General features: G+C 43.9%; 1 protein-coding gene across 3 annotated transcripts in view; it reads right to left on the minus strand.

Annotated features, from left to right (window-relative positions):
- Nucleotides 1-1,070: 1,070 nt before the first annotated feature.
- The window catches only part of il1rapl1b (interleukin 1 receptor accessory protein-like 1b), a 293,382-nt gene continuing 281,004 nt past the window's right edge, over nt 1,071-13,448 (minus strand). For 2 of the 3 annotated variants that reach the window (XM_077225167.1, XM_077225168.1), the window contains one exon: nt 1,071-2,518. In XM_077225167.1, coding sequence (XP_077081282.1) covers nt 1,791-2,518 — 728 coding nt within the window. In that variant the 3' untranslated portion in view covers nt 1,071-1,790. Of the gene's footprint in view, nt 2,519-3,322; nt 3,368-13,448 lie in introns of all 3 variants that reach the window. The other variant, XM_077225166.1, reaches the window with a different exon arrangement.

Below are 13,448 nucleotides of genomic sequence, written 5' to 3' on the forward strand. Positions count from 1 at the left end.
CTAGCTCCTCTTGAACCTATCGAAGAAGTTCCTGAGAAGTTTCTCACGTTTAAGACTATCTTTCTTCTTGCTATCTCCTCACTAAAGAGAATCGGAGATTTGCAGGCTCTGTCGGTTTCACCCTAGTGCCTGGAATTTTCGCCTGGCATGGTTAAGGCTTTTCTGCATCCTAGACCAGGTTACGTTCCCAAGGTCCCTACTAATGTTGTTAGACCTACAGTTCTGCAGGCCTTTTGTCCTCCTCCATTTCTGTCGTCTGACCAGGAGAAACTTAATTTACTCTGCCCTGTTAGGGCGTTAGACGCCTATGTCCACAGAACTGCCTGTGGAGGAAGTCAGAACGACTATTTGTGTGCTTACGGCCACCTAAGAAGGGGTGTCCCGCGTCTAAACAAAGAATGAGCAAGTGGGTGGTCGAGGCTATCTCACTTGCCTATGAGTCGGCTGGTCAGCCTTCACCTTTGGCACTCTACCAGGAGTATGGCGGTTTCTAAAGCCTTACTATCAGGAGTTTCCCTCAGTGACGTTTGTGATGCGGCTGGATGGTCTTCACCGCATACTTTCATTAAGTTCTACGACCTAGACTTAAGTTCTACCCCTGGGGCACAGGTGCTCTCGTCCTCTGTGCGCTAGTTCTCACATGGCGGTCACTTGGTCCTATGGCGACGTGGGTATTAGCGTTCCCACAGCGTTTGACGCAGCTCGAGTTCCCTTGAAAGGGAACGTCTCGATTACGTATGTAACCCTAGTTCCCTGATAGGGAACGAGACGCTGCGTCATTCCACCATACTGCCGGCATTCCCACAGCGTTTGACGCAGCGTCTCGTTCCCTATCAGGGAACTAGGGTTACATACGTAACCGAGACGTTTTCCCTGCTCATCCATGATTTGACAGGGACATAAAAAATACTTTTGTCAATTTGTTCTCTATGAAAAGAGATTAATTGATGAGCTAAAATGTCTCTCCAGTGCGTCCATTAGAGGAATGAATGAAATGTGACTTAGTATGTCTTTCCAAACAAATTCTTTTTTTATAAAAATAAACAAAATTCTTTTAAAATAATATACAGTTTTTCTTAGGTTTGCCCTATAAAAGCAAGGCTGTTTTTATTTCTTTCTTTTTAATAGAAAGTCTCAATATCTTAAACAGAGAGCCGCAGAGACACTAGAGCATCATAATGACATCTAGTTTTTCCTCGTGAATATCATCTTCATTCAGGAAGAAGAAGAGCTCTCAGGCCTCAGTAGCATTTGCATAAAAGTGTTTTTCCTTGATTTCATCAACCAACCACAAAAAACTTAATTTCAAAAAAGGAAAACATCACAATGGCACAAATTGTATAATGACTCAGAAAACAAGTATTATTTCAAACAGTAGGTCAAGAGAAAAACACATCGGGTCAGCCTTTACTCTGTCTCACGTGTCTCTGCTCAGTCATTTTATAATAAGGAGAAAAGGAACAAATCAGACATGGTGAAAAAAAAGAAAAAAAAAAAGAATAAAAAAACGTGTTAACTAAAAAAATACCAATGCTACAAAGAAACTGCAAATGATATGTACAAGACCCTGTATTCCTTGAGAGTATATGAATGAGCTGTTTGTGAGAGAATGAAACTGAATGGGTTCTCCAAGCTTTCCTAATCTCTCATCTCAACTGCATGTCTCGAGTTTTTGCCCCTAATTTCGAATCCCTGTGAGTCGTGGTGCAAAGTCAACAGCAGCGGTTATTAAGGGTCTTAAAAAGTGCCATTAACATTCGACCAATGGAAGCGGTCCCTTCCCGGCGATGTCACCAGATCACACTGGAAATGCTGGTTTCCCTGGGCAGGAGTGGCAGCATAGCATTGTTCGCGAGCTGCTCCTCGATGGCCTGCTGCTCACGGGGCAGTTTCCCCGGCACGCGCTGGCCGTTCACCAGAGTCATGGGGATATTGCAGTACGTGTGCTGGTTACTGAGTGCTGACAGAGGCGGGAGGGTACCAGAGGAAGGAATGTCATACTCATAGCTCCTGTAGTAGTGCTTCTGTCGCAGCTGCGTGTGGTACGTGTTGTGGAAGGTAGAACGCAGCTCAGGGTGAGCGGTGGCCATGGCGGTGGACGTCGCTGCGGCCATTGAGATCGCAGAGACGGTCTGCAACTCCCCGAACGGGCCCTGCTCGCTGACGTCCAGCACCTGCTCATGCGACAGCTTGGGCTCCGGGCGCTTAAAGGGCATTTCATACTGCAGCTGCTTCCAGAACTTGGAGTTGAGCTTGCTGCTCTTGGGTCCCGACCACTTGATGACCGTTAGCAGTTTTATGGTATGTTTGAGAGCCTCAACTTCCTGGTAGTTCATGATTCCCCGCAGCTCAGCGCATTCGATGAGGATGACTTTGATATCTCCGGTGACCAGCATGTTCCGCAGTCGAGTCTCCAGCTCAAAGATGCTCCAGCCGCGTCTCACCACGTAGTTGGGCGTCATAACGATGATGAGACGTTTACTCTGGTCAACGCAGCGAGCCACATCCTCAATGTAGGCTGAGAGAGAGAGAGACAGGCAGAACATCAATAGCTTCCATGTATTCAAAATTTCACACATCATTCTTGTTATTATTCAATCTGTTTTGCTTTGAAAAGGACAATATACAAATAAAACAGAAGGAAACACAAATCTAATGTGTCCTAAATACTACCATGGCATAGCACTGTGTGCAGAGTAAAATTCTACATCAAATTACTTTACTAACGTGTGACAACAGCAGAATGATTCAATGAGGGAACACTGAAAACACAGAACGGGGGAACAGGACAGACAAAGCGACATCAAAGACAAATCTTGCTCTGATCTCATGGAGCTGAAGTCTCTGAACAAGGCAGTTTTATATATTGACCAAAAATAGCATTGATGAGAAAACAAAACTCGTTCAGTGTTGCATTACTTTGGCCTAAAAAAAGCCTGCAAATGGTATTTAAGTGAAAGAGAGGGCAATCTATGTGTGTGCGTGTCTGTAATGACACATCTAGTCCAAAAGGTCTTATTGTGGAAATTGACAGTAACTATTTAATTTTCAATAAATAGTAAAAACATAATAATACTGTTCAACACTCATGCACGATTCTTTCCCTAAACCACAAAAGCTCTTGCTCTCTAACAGCAGAACTAAATAGATCTTGACCCTGATCTCTTCTTCTAATTTTACACATTCAGAAAATGATGATGTTCAGTTCAACCTGAATCCGGTTCAACTCATCGCCATGTCCCAATTTCCCCCAAAAGTGAAGTTTGTAAAAGGGTGTGAGTCAGATTTGTTGACACAAGTGGAAAAGGCTAGGGAAGAATACCTCTAAGGAGTCTTGTGTCATCCTGGAAATGATCATTGCTGAAACCTAGACATAAATATTTCAACATTGAAAGTCGGTTCAGCCGATTCAGCATAACCTCAATCAGAAAAAAAGTGAGGACTTCCACAAGAGAAACTGGCATAACTGTATCTTTTTGTCTTAGGATTTTCAGTTAGAATCACCAGTTTATCCAGCTTAATATGGGACTGAGGGACTGCAGGGCTAACAGAGTAACATACTTTACACTGCTGCAATTTTAGTTAAAGTCTTTCACATCAAACATGGCTTGAGCTGTTAATTGAAGAGCAATTACGAGTTTAACTCCTAAAATCGAATCAATGCTTAATTAGCCCTGATCAGAGGTGGAAAGAGTAATAAAATATTCTTCTCAAGTAAAAGTGCTACTACTTCAATGAAATTTTACTTAAGTACAAGTAAAAGTACCGGTCTAAAAATCTACTCAAGTAAAAGTAAAAAGTAGCTCATTTAAAATTGACTCCGAGTAAAAGTTACTGAGTTACTTTTTTAACAGCGGGGGTGGGGTGGGGGACCCTCCCGTGTAGGGTTGTAATGGTATAAGATTTTCACAGTATGGTAACGTCTAAGAAAATATCACGGTTTACAGTATTAATCATTTGTTAAATAAATAAACTGTATTATTAAATTATGGGTATTATTATTATTATCATCAGTTAAAATGACAGTTAAATTAATGAAAACAGGAATTTTTTTTGGTTGAACAAATGCTTTTATTATAACAAACTTGAAATAATTTGTTTGTTTATTAAAATTACAATAAAACATGTCTAATCAATTAAATTCGATAATTAATAATGAATTAGATTAACAACTTATTTTTAACATTAATAATTTATTAAAATGTTTAAGAATAATATTGTCCTATGAAATGTATTTTATTCAGAAAATTAATGTTTCTTTTTACTAGGGGTGTAACGATATTCGAACCAAACCGAAGAACTGCGATACAGAACCCACGATTCGAATCGCGATACTCTCATGGCGTACCGAACACGCCCCGCCCTGCAAGCTACCCCGGCCCCGCCCAGCCCGGCTCATTGATTGGACCTGGAATCAGTGTTGCCAAGTCTGCTTATTATAAGCGACTTTGGGCTTGTTTTTCTGTAAAGTCGCTTACAAATATTGGTAGTTGCGGGGTCGCGTTTTTTTGGGCTTGTTTCTAAAGTGTAGTTGCTTATTTGGGCTTGTTCTCAGCTCATTGTCAAGCAGATATTTTCTATATGTTATTTAAACGTAGGAGTTTGTCTTGCCTGTTCCCTCTGTCTCTCCCCTTTCCCTAAACACAGAGTTTTTTCCCACCCACATCCTGCTTCTAATTGGCTCTGACCCAGATGGCAATGAGTACTAGCCAATCAGAGGCAGAGCAGGGCAATCGTTTTTTTTTTCTGGTTAGGAAAACATCAGTGAGTGACGTTTAAATGAAAATACGTGCGAGTCGCGACCGTCGCGACTGATGGTGACTGGACTGTAGGAGAGTTTTTATATATAAATTATATTTTAGATATTATAGATATAGATATTATAGTTTAATATTGTTTAACCCTTTAACTGTCACTCCCCCTTTTTTCGCATAGACATGAAAATCACTATTCAAACTTAAATGGTTGTAATTCAAGAATGCTTTGGAATAAATACCTATGGTTGGTCTTGTTTTAAAGAAGACATTTGCCAGATTATTGTTGAAGTGAAGTTTTATGAAATGATGAAAGTGAAACAGAAAAAAAAGTTATACAAGTTTGAGTTTATGAAAATGAACAGTGTAAAAATATAATTATTTATATTTTATATAAAATATATATATTACAAAATATATTTTACTCTAAAACTGCCAGAAAATGTAAGCCAAAAATCTGAAGAAGTTGTGTTCCAAATTTTAGGTTGATATCTCAAAAAATGAGCTTTCAGTAAGATTTTATTTGGCCGTAGTACCAACATTTTTCACTAGATGGAGAGCCAAGCTTCATTACAGAAGAAAAATAAACTACCGTGTGCACAGTTTTACAAAACTAGGCACAGTTTACCAATCTGTCCACATCGATGTAAATTGACAATCTGTACCCACAGTTTAAAACTATCTGTCACCACGGATTGTAAAACCGTGCACACAGTTTATTTATTTTTCTCTTCCTGGAACCTAGGGGGGCTCCGTAGAAAAAGCTCTTTTACTGTCTATGAGAAAAAGTCGCTTGTTTTGGGCTTGTTTTCACGGGCCTGGTTGCTTTTTTTGTCCCGCGAGATCTGGCAACACTGCCTGGAATGTGTACACAACGAATTAAGTTTTGTAGCCGGCCTAACCACCATTAACACCAAATAGCAAGCTCCGTGTTTTGTTACTTTCGATAATATGCAATAAGCAAGGTGTAATCTTCGAATTCTGACTATTTGATCACAAAAATCAAACAATAAATGCCGTTTTGGCGCTCTTTGATGTGGCGTGACAGATCGCTGTACTAGCTCCTTATTTCAAGCGGCAGCGCGGAGTAAACGCGAGTAAACGCGATCATCTCTTCCTCAGTTACAGAATAAACATGAATGGACACCTGAAGGTATGTTGAAAAATACAGTATACTTACTGAAAGGCATCATAACTCGTGTAATCGCTCAATCAGTGTTTCAGCAGCGCAAAGACGTCAATAAAACTGCATAGCTTGTCACTAGCATTATATTTACCTCAGCAGGAAGTCATTCAGTGTCCACAACTTGTTGGTTCCTAGAGAAATAAACTCTTGCACTAAATAAATGCACAATATTATCCTATATATTATATTTTACTTAACCTGTTAATTATATCTTGATTATTTAATGTACGTTTAAAATATCTTTCATGAAAATGACAGCAACTGTGTAAATTATTATATTTCAATAACAAATTAGAGTAAGTTAATGCAAATACGTCTCAGGTTACGTATGTAACCCTGGTTCCCTGAGAGGGAACGAGACGCTGCGTTGAGACGCGGTGGGAACGCTCTGCGTGATTGCGTCGTGAAGCACGTGTATAATCAGTCCAATGGAAGAACGAGACGTCACCGGCGGTGACGTCATAGACCAGGAAGCTATAAAGCACACCAGAAATCAGACCGCAACAGCTTCTGAAAAGGCCTGAAGCAAGTCGATCAGGGCATGCAGGAAGTATGGCAGGAGAACGCAGCGTCTCGTTCCCTCTCAGGGAAGCAGGGTTACATACGTAACCTGAGACGTTCCCTTTCAAGGGAACTCGAGCTGCGTTGAGACGCGGTGGGAACCCCATGTCCACTACGCCATAATGAGAAATGCCCGTTCTGTGTGGAGTCCTTGCGCACACTAAGAAACAAGCAGCCTAGCCCCGGGAGTGGAGAGGTCTAGGTCGTAGAATCTGACAAATGTATGCGGTGAGGACCAGCCTGCCGCATTACAAACGTCCTGCAGGGAAACCCCTGAAATTAAAGCCTTAGAGGCAGCCATACTCCTGGTAGAATGGGCGCGGACAGCCATAGGTGAGAGCTGTCCGGCCGCTTCATAAGCAAGTGAGATAGCCTCAACTACCCACTTGCTCATTACCTGTCTAGATGCAGGGCAACCTTTCTTGGTTGAACCGAAGCAGACAAATAACTGCTCTGATCTACGCCACAGGGCAGCTCTGTGAACGTAGGCATCCAAAGCCCTAACGGGACATAACAGATTGAGACCTTCCTGATCTGGGGTAACGAAAGGTGGAGGGCAAAAAGCCTGCAGCACAATAGGGCCCGCCACATTAGTGGGGACCTTAGGAATGTAGCCCGGCCTAGGGTGTAAAAATGCTTTCACCATACCAGGTGCAAATTCCAAACATGAAGGAGCCACCGACAGGGCTTGCAGATCTCCAATTCTCTTGATAGAAGAAATAGCGAGAAGAAATAGAGTTTTTAGTGTAAGGAACTTCTCTGAAACCTCTTCAATAGGCTCGAAGGGAGCCAGGGCCAGACCCTCAAGTACAATGGCCAAATCCCAAGCCGGTGCTCTAGAGTGCAATGCAGGCCTAAGCCTCAGTGTACCACGGAGAAAACGAGTAATAAGAGGATCTCTCCCAAGAGAAGAAGCCCCCAAAGGGGAGCGATAAGCAGATATAGCCGCTACGTACACCTTTAAGGTGGAGGGAGATAATCCAGCAGAGAAACGGTCTTGAAGGAAATCGAGAACTGTACCAACCGGGCAGTTAGCAGGATTTAAAAAACGTTCTCCACACCATGTAGAGAACAATTTCCATTTCAATGAATATAGTTTTCTCGTGGAAGGAGCTCTGGATTGAAGGATGGTCTCAACGACCTCAGTCGAGAGACCGGATTCTAAGAGCTGGGCCCCCTCAGAGGCCAAGCCCACAGTTTCCACAACTCCGGGCGAGGGTGAAATATCGTGCCCCCTGCTTGAGATAACAAGTCCCCCCTGACAGGAATCTCCATGGGAGAGCCGTGCAGAAGGGACACTAGGTCCGAGAACCACACTCGGGTCGGCCAGTGCGGGGCTACTAATAATAGATGAGCCCCCTCCCGGCGAACCCTCTCCAGAACTCCCGGAAGCAATGATATCGGGGGGAATGCGTACAGGTGCAGCCTCGGCCACTCCTGTACCATAGCGTCCAGTCCGAGAGGAGCTGGATATGTGAGGGAGAACCAAAGCGGACAATGGGTTGTATCGTAAGATGCGAAAAGATCTATCTGAGCTTGACCATAGTTCTCCCATAGGAGCTCCACCACCTCGGGGTGAAGTCTCCACTCCCCGGGCCTCAGCCCCTGTCTTGACATGATATCTGCTCCCACATTCAAATACCCTGGAATATAAACTGCCCTGAGTGACAGTAATTTTCCCTGGGCCCATAGGAGGATCTGATGAGCCAGTTTGCATAATAATAGGGACCTCAGACCCCCCTGATGGTTGATGTAAGAGACCACCGATGTGTTGTCTGTGCGGACGAGCACATGATGGCCTCTCAGGTCTGGCAGGAAGTATTTGAGAGCCTGAAATACCGCCATCATCTCTAGTCGGTTTATATGCCACGAAAGCTGATGGTCCTGCCAGACACCTGTCGCCGAGCGGCCACTCATGACCGCCCCCCAGCCTGTGAGGGAAGCATCCGTCGATAGCGTTACGCGTCGACAAGAAGCCCCCAATACTGGGCCTTGGGCGAGGAACCAAGGTTTCTTCCACATGACCAAGGCACGTAGGCATAGCCGCGTGACCTTGATCGTGCGAAACGGATTTCCCCTCGGAGAAAACCCCTTGGTCCTGAGCCACCACTGCAGGGGTCTCATGTGCAGGAGGCCAAAAGTAACTACGTTGGACGCAGCTGCCATGAGACCCACCAGTCGCTGGAACTGTTTCACAGTGAGTGACTGGCCTAGTTTTACCATATTTACGGCTGTGAGAATCGCAGAAATACGAGCTGGAGACAATCGTGCTTGCATAGTTGTCGAATCCCACATCACCCCTAAAAAAGTGGTCCTCTGGGCTGGGAGGAGCACACTCTTCTTGGTGTTTAGCCGCAACCCCAACCTTTTTAAGTGAGACAGAACGACATCTCGATGCCGAACTGCCAACTGCTCGGAACGAGCCAGGATCAACCAGTCGTCGATATAGTTTAATACGCGAATGCCCTGGAGTCTCAGAGGAGCCAGTGCTGCATCCACGCATTTCGTAAAGGTGCGGGGTGATAAACCTAGGCCGAATGGAAGGACCCGATATTGGTATGCTTCGCCCCCGAAAGCAAACCTCAGGAACTTCCTGTGATGAGGATGAATGGATACATGAAAGTAAGAGTCCTTCAAGTCTATTGTGACAAACCAGTCCTCGGACTGAATCTGTGATACAATCTGTTTGAGTGTAAGCATCTTGAACTTGAGTTTCTGAACTCTGCTGTTTAACTGACGCAGATCTAGAATAGGACGCAACCCCCCATCCTTCTTGGGAACGATGAAGTAACGGCTGTAAAACCCTGACTCTCTGCTGGGAGGAGAAACCCTTTCTATAGCCCCTTTTTGCAGAAGCGTCAGTACTTCTAGTTCCATGACCCGAGCCTGCCTTGGGTCCACCACTGTGGGAAGGACCCCTTGAAATCTGGGCGGACGAGAACCGAACTGAATTCTGTAACCCTTTTCTATTATATGCAGGACCCACTGAGAAATATTTGGCAGTAGTTTCCACGCTGCCAGAAATTCTACTAAGGGGACCAGTCTCTCGAGACTGGCCTCGGGATTCGGTTGTACGGACATTTCGGTGCCCTGAAGCGGCGAACCGGCAGGGAACAACCGAACTGACCGTTCTACGATCCTCCTCGGAGAATCGTATGGGGACGCTGACACCTCGGTGCCCTGAAGCGGCGAACCGGCAGGGAACAACCGATGTGGCAGCGCTGCGACTCTCCTCAGAGAATCGCCCCCCAGAGGGTGCCGAGGATGAACGATTTCTTGAAATCGTCCCTCCTCGGAGGGGACCACCCTCAGAAGCCTGACGCCTTGGGCGTCAGGACTTCTTCTTAGCCCAAGCCTTCTTAGAGATGACAGTCCTCAGATCTTGCCTACCCCTAGCTGGCCTGGACTGCGACCGCCACCCAGATTCCCCAGATTGTGGAGGAGCCCGAGTGGCGACGCTCTGTTTTTGATGCACTCTGTGCTGTGAGGAGCTTGTACTCGGATGAGACTGCTCGGATTTAATAATCATTTTTCGCCCAGCAGTCTCAGGGATATTGAAACGTCGAGGAAGAAACCTCTGGAACGCAGCCGATTGTTTTTTCGTTTCTTGAAACCTATCGACGACACAGTTGATAGCGTCGCCGAACAAACTTGAAGGTGACAGTGGCGCGTCCAGAAGAACAGACCTATCTTTATCCTTTATATCAGACAGATTTAACCAAAGATGCCGCTCCGTGACCACCAGGGCTTCCATAGAACGGCCCACTGATTTGGCCGTCTCCTTGGTGGCCCGGAGAGACAGGTCTGTTGCCCGACGCAATTCTCGAATTCACCTCACGTTCATCGATATCCTTTAGCAGATCAGCCTGGTATGCCTGCAGTATAGACATAGTGTGCAGACATGACGCAGCCTGACCTGCTGCCGAATAAGCTTTACCCACCAGCGAAGATGTAGATTTTAATGGCTTGGTGGGTAACGTCGGGGTTTTTAATGATGACGATGACTCGGTAGAGAGATAGCTCGCGAGCGTCTCTTCAGCCCGAGGCACCTTAACATAACCATAATCAGATGCACCCAAAACATTACTGTAACATGAAGTTTGTGGGTTAAAAACTCTGAATGATGCCGGTTTATTCCACGATCTCGAAACCTCATTGTGGAGATCGGGAAAAAACGGGAGTCCCCGACGTGGAGGCTGTGTTTTAGATGGTAAAAATCTTTCATCTAATAAACTTTTTCTAGTAACACTCAAAGAATCATCGGCTGGCCATTCAATATTTAATCTAGCTACAGCACGAGATAAAACCTCCATAAGCTCCTCATCATTATCGGAGGCATGAGCTGGCGAAAACTCAACATCCCCCATATCAACACTGACGACATCCAGATCCTCAGAACTGGATAGCCGCAACAATGGTGCCCCAACCTGGGAAGGAGAAGCCGCAGTGCGGGCTCCTTCCTGGGCAGAGGCACCGGATCCAGCAGGTAAGGGTTGAGAAAGGGCTGGGCCCGTCTCAAGCCCCGCTACTAGATCCATATGCGAACCCCAAGATGAAAGCCTTCGCTGTGCCTCGGCAGCAGCGGGACCCGCACCCCGGGGAGCGCGAACCGAACCGTCCTCCTCAAAGAACGCCCGGCGAGAGCGGAGCGTCCTCACGGACAGCTTCTCGCAATGCTCACAGTCAGCTCCCTTCGAGAACTGACTGGGCATGCTCCACTCCCAAACAAGCAACACAAAGCTGATGTGTGTCCCCACCCGTGATGAAACGAGGGCAAGGGACAACACAACGCTTGAATTCTTGTTTCGCCATAATATATATATATATAGATAGATAATGTGCTTGTGACAGACAACAATAAATAGACAAGGACAGTATACAGAGAGCGCTTGCTGAAGGCAACAGACGCTGTTGCGGTCTGATTTCTGGTGTGCTTTATAGCTTCCTGGTCTATGACGTCACCGCCGGTGACGTCTCGTTCTTCCATTGGACTGATTATACACGTGCTTCACGACGCAATCACGCAGAGCGTTCCCACCGCGTCTCAACGCAGCTCGAGTTCCCTTGAAAGGGAACTGCCTTATGTTCAGTTTACATGTTTTCATACAATGTGTTGGGTGTTTATTATTATATCTAAAAAATAAATAGCATCTAAATTTAGGCTCTGTTGTTAACCTTTAATGTTATAGTAATGTGCGGCTCCCTATACAGCATTAGCAGATTTTTAATCCTTGCAAAACGTTTAATTGTAATTGAATTAATTTAAAGACAAAGACACCATTTTTTCATTAAACCACTGTTTAATTTTTTTTTTAGCTTTCTAAACCGAACCGAACCGAGACGTCAAAACCGTGGGAAAACCGAACCGTCAGTTTTGTGTATCGTTACACCCCTACTTTTTATGATTTAATCCAAATATATTATCAAAAACGGTGGTAATCAAATGTAAATTTAAACTTGTGTCCTTTTATTTTTTGGGGAAGCGCTGCAAAAACAGATTTACTAAATGAAACCATGGAAAAAAAAAATATTCCTTTAAATAATGTTCAAATAAAATGTATTATTAGTGTTGTTATTATTATTATTTTGAGAAGTAGGCTACGTTCTATTGTATGCCTACAATAGTAATATATTTCTGTCATAATTTCTCCTAGTAAAACCGAACTTTTATTTTGACGGGTTGTAGTGAAGACCTGTTTCAAAGTGTATTTGACAATGGTTTTTCTCAAATAAAATTATGAAAATGCTCATTAGGCGTTCTCTCAGAGCAGCTCTGGAAATGTTCATGTATTCATATCCTCAAATTGTTTGTGAGACGCTGAAAACACCATGAACGTCACAAGTACTTGAGTATGTAGTAGACAAACGCAGCTCAGCAGAACAAATAGGGTTATATATTTACATGCAATATTTTTGTGCTTAGCTTAAATATTCACAGACCATGTCGTGATTGGATTTATTCTACTTTCCATGTATTCATCCATCCATTATTTTGCATGTTTTACGTGACATCTGCATTAAGTGAATTCCATTTTCATGACTGGATTCCGGGATTCCCTTTGCATCACGTAAATCGGGACATACCTTTATCTGCAGGAGGGATGGTGTCCTATATCCTCTTTTTGCAGCCACTTTGCGTCCACATTTTTTGCAAATTGGATATCTATCCTCGAGGACAACCACGCTTTTTTTCTACTTTTCATACTGGCCATAATTCGCTTGGCGCTTAGCTTTCAGCTTCAGCTGGGTCTGCGTCACCTTTTTTGCTCGTTTGTCCTCCCGCCCTTCAATCAATTCAGTAGTTTCCGGAGTGTGTGATTTTTTTTCCCCCTTGTATTATTATTTTTTACTCAGTAACGGATATGATTTCAAATGTAGCGAAGTACAATACTTCAAAGAAAACGTACTTAAGTAAAAGTAAAAGTACAGATTTTAAAAACTACTTTAAAAAGTAGAAGTACACAAAAAAACTACTCAATTACGTAACGCGAGTAAATGTAATTCGTTACTTTCCACCTCTGGCCCTGATTATGAGCACCTTGTCCCATATTAACATCTAACAGTCCCCGGACAACAGACATAAGTATAGACAAACACACATGGAATTTTTTTTAAGTAAAAAGGGCAAGATAGATACAGTATATGTGTAGAGTCAGATGAGTAAACAAAAACACAAACAAACTTGTACAAGAAGCTTCAATAAAAGCACAGATAACTGATCTAAAATATATATATTTTTTAATTAAGAAATTCAGCACAGACCAAACAAATAAAAGCTTCTCAAACAAAAGTAACTTGACATGAAAATAAACATGAAACTTTCTCCATACAACATTCAACAGGATGAAGATGCAACTCCACACACACGCACGCACGCACACACACACACACACACACACACACACACACACACACACACACACACACACACACACACACACACACAC

The sequence above is a fragment of the Siphateles boraxobius genome, unplaced genomic scaffold, assembly GCF_051911475.1.
Source record: "Siphateles boraxobius isolate OS27281-9 unplaced genomic scaffold, OSU_SipBor_1 127, whole genome shotgun sequence".
NCBI lineage: Eukaryota > Metazoa > Chordata > Actinopteri > Cypriniformes > Leuciscidae > Siphateles > Siphateles boraxobius.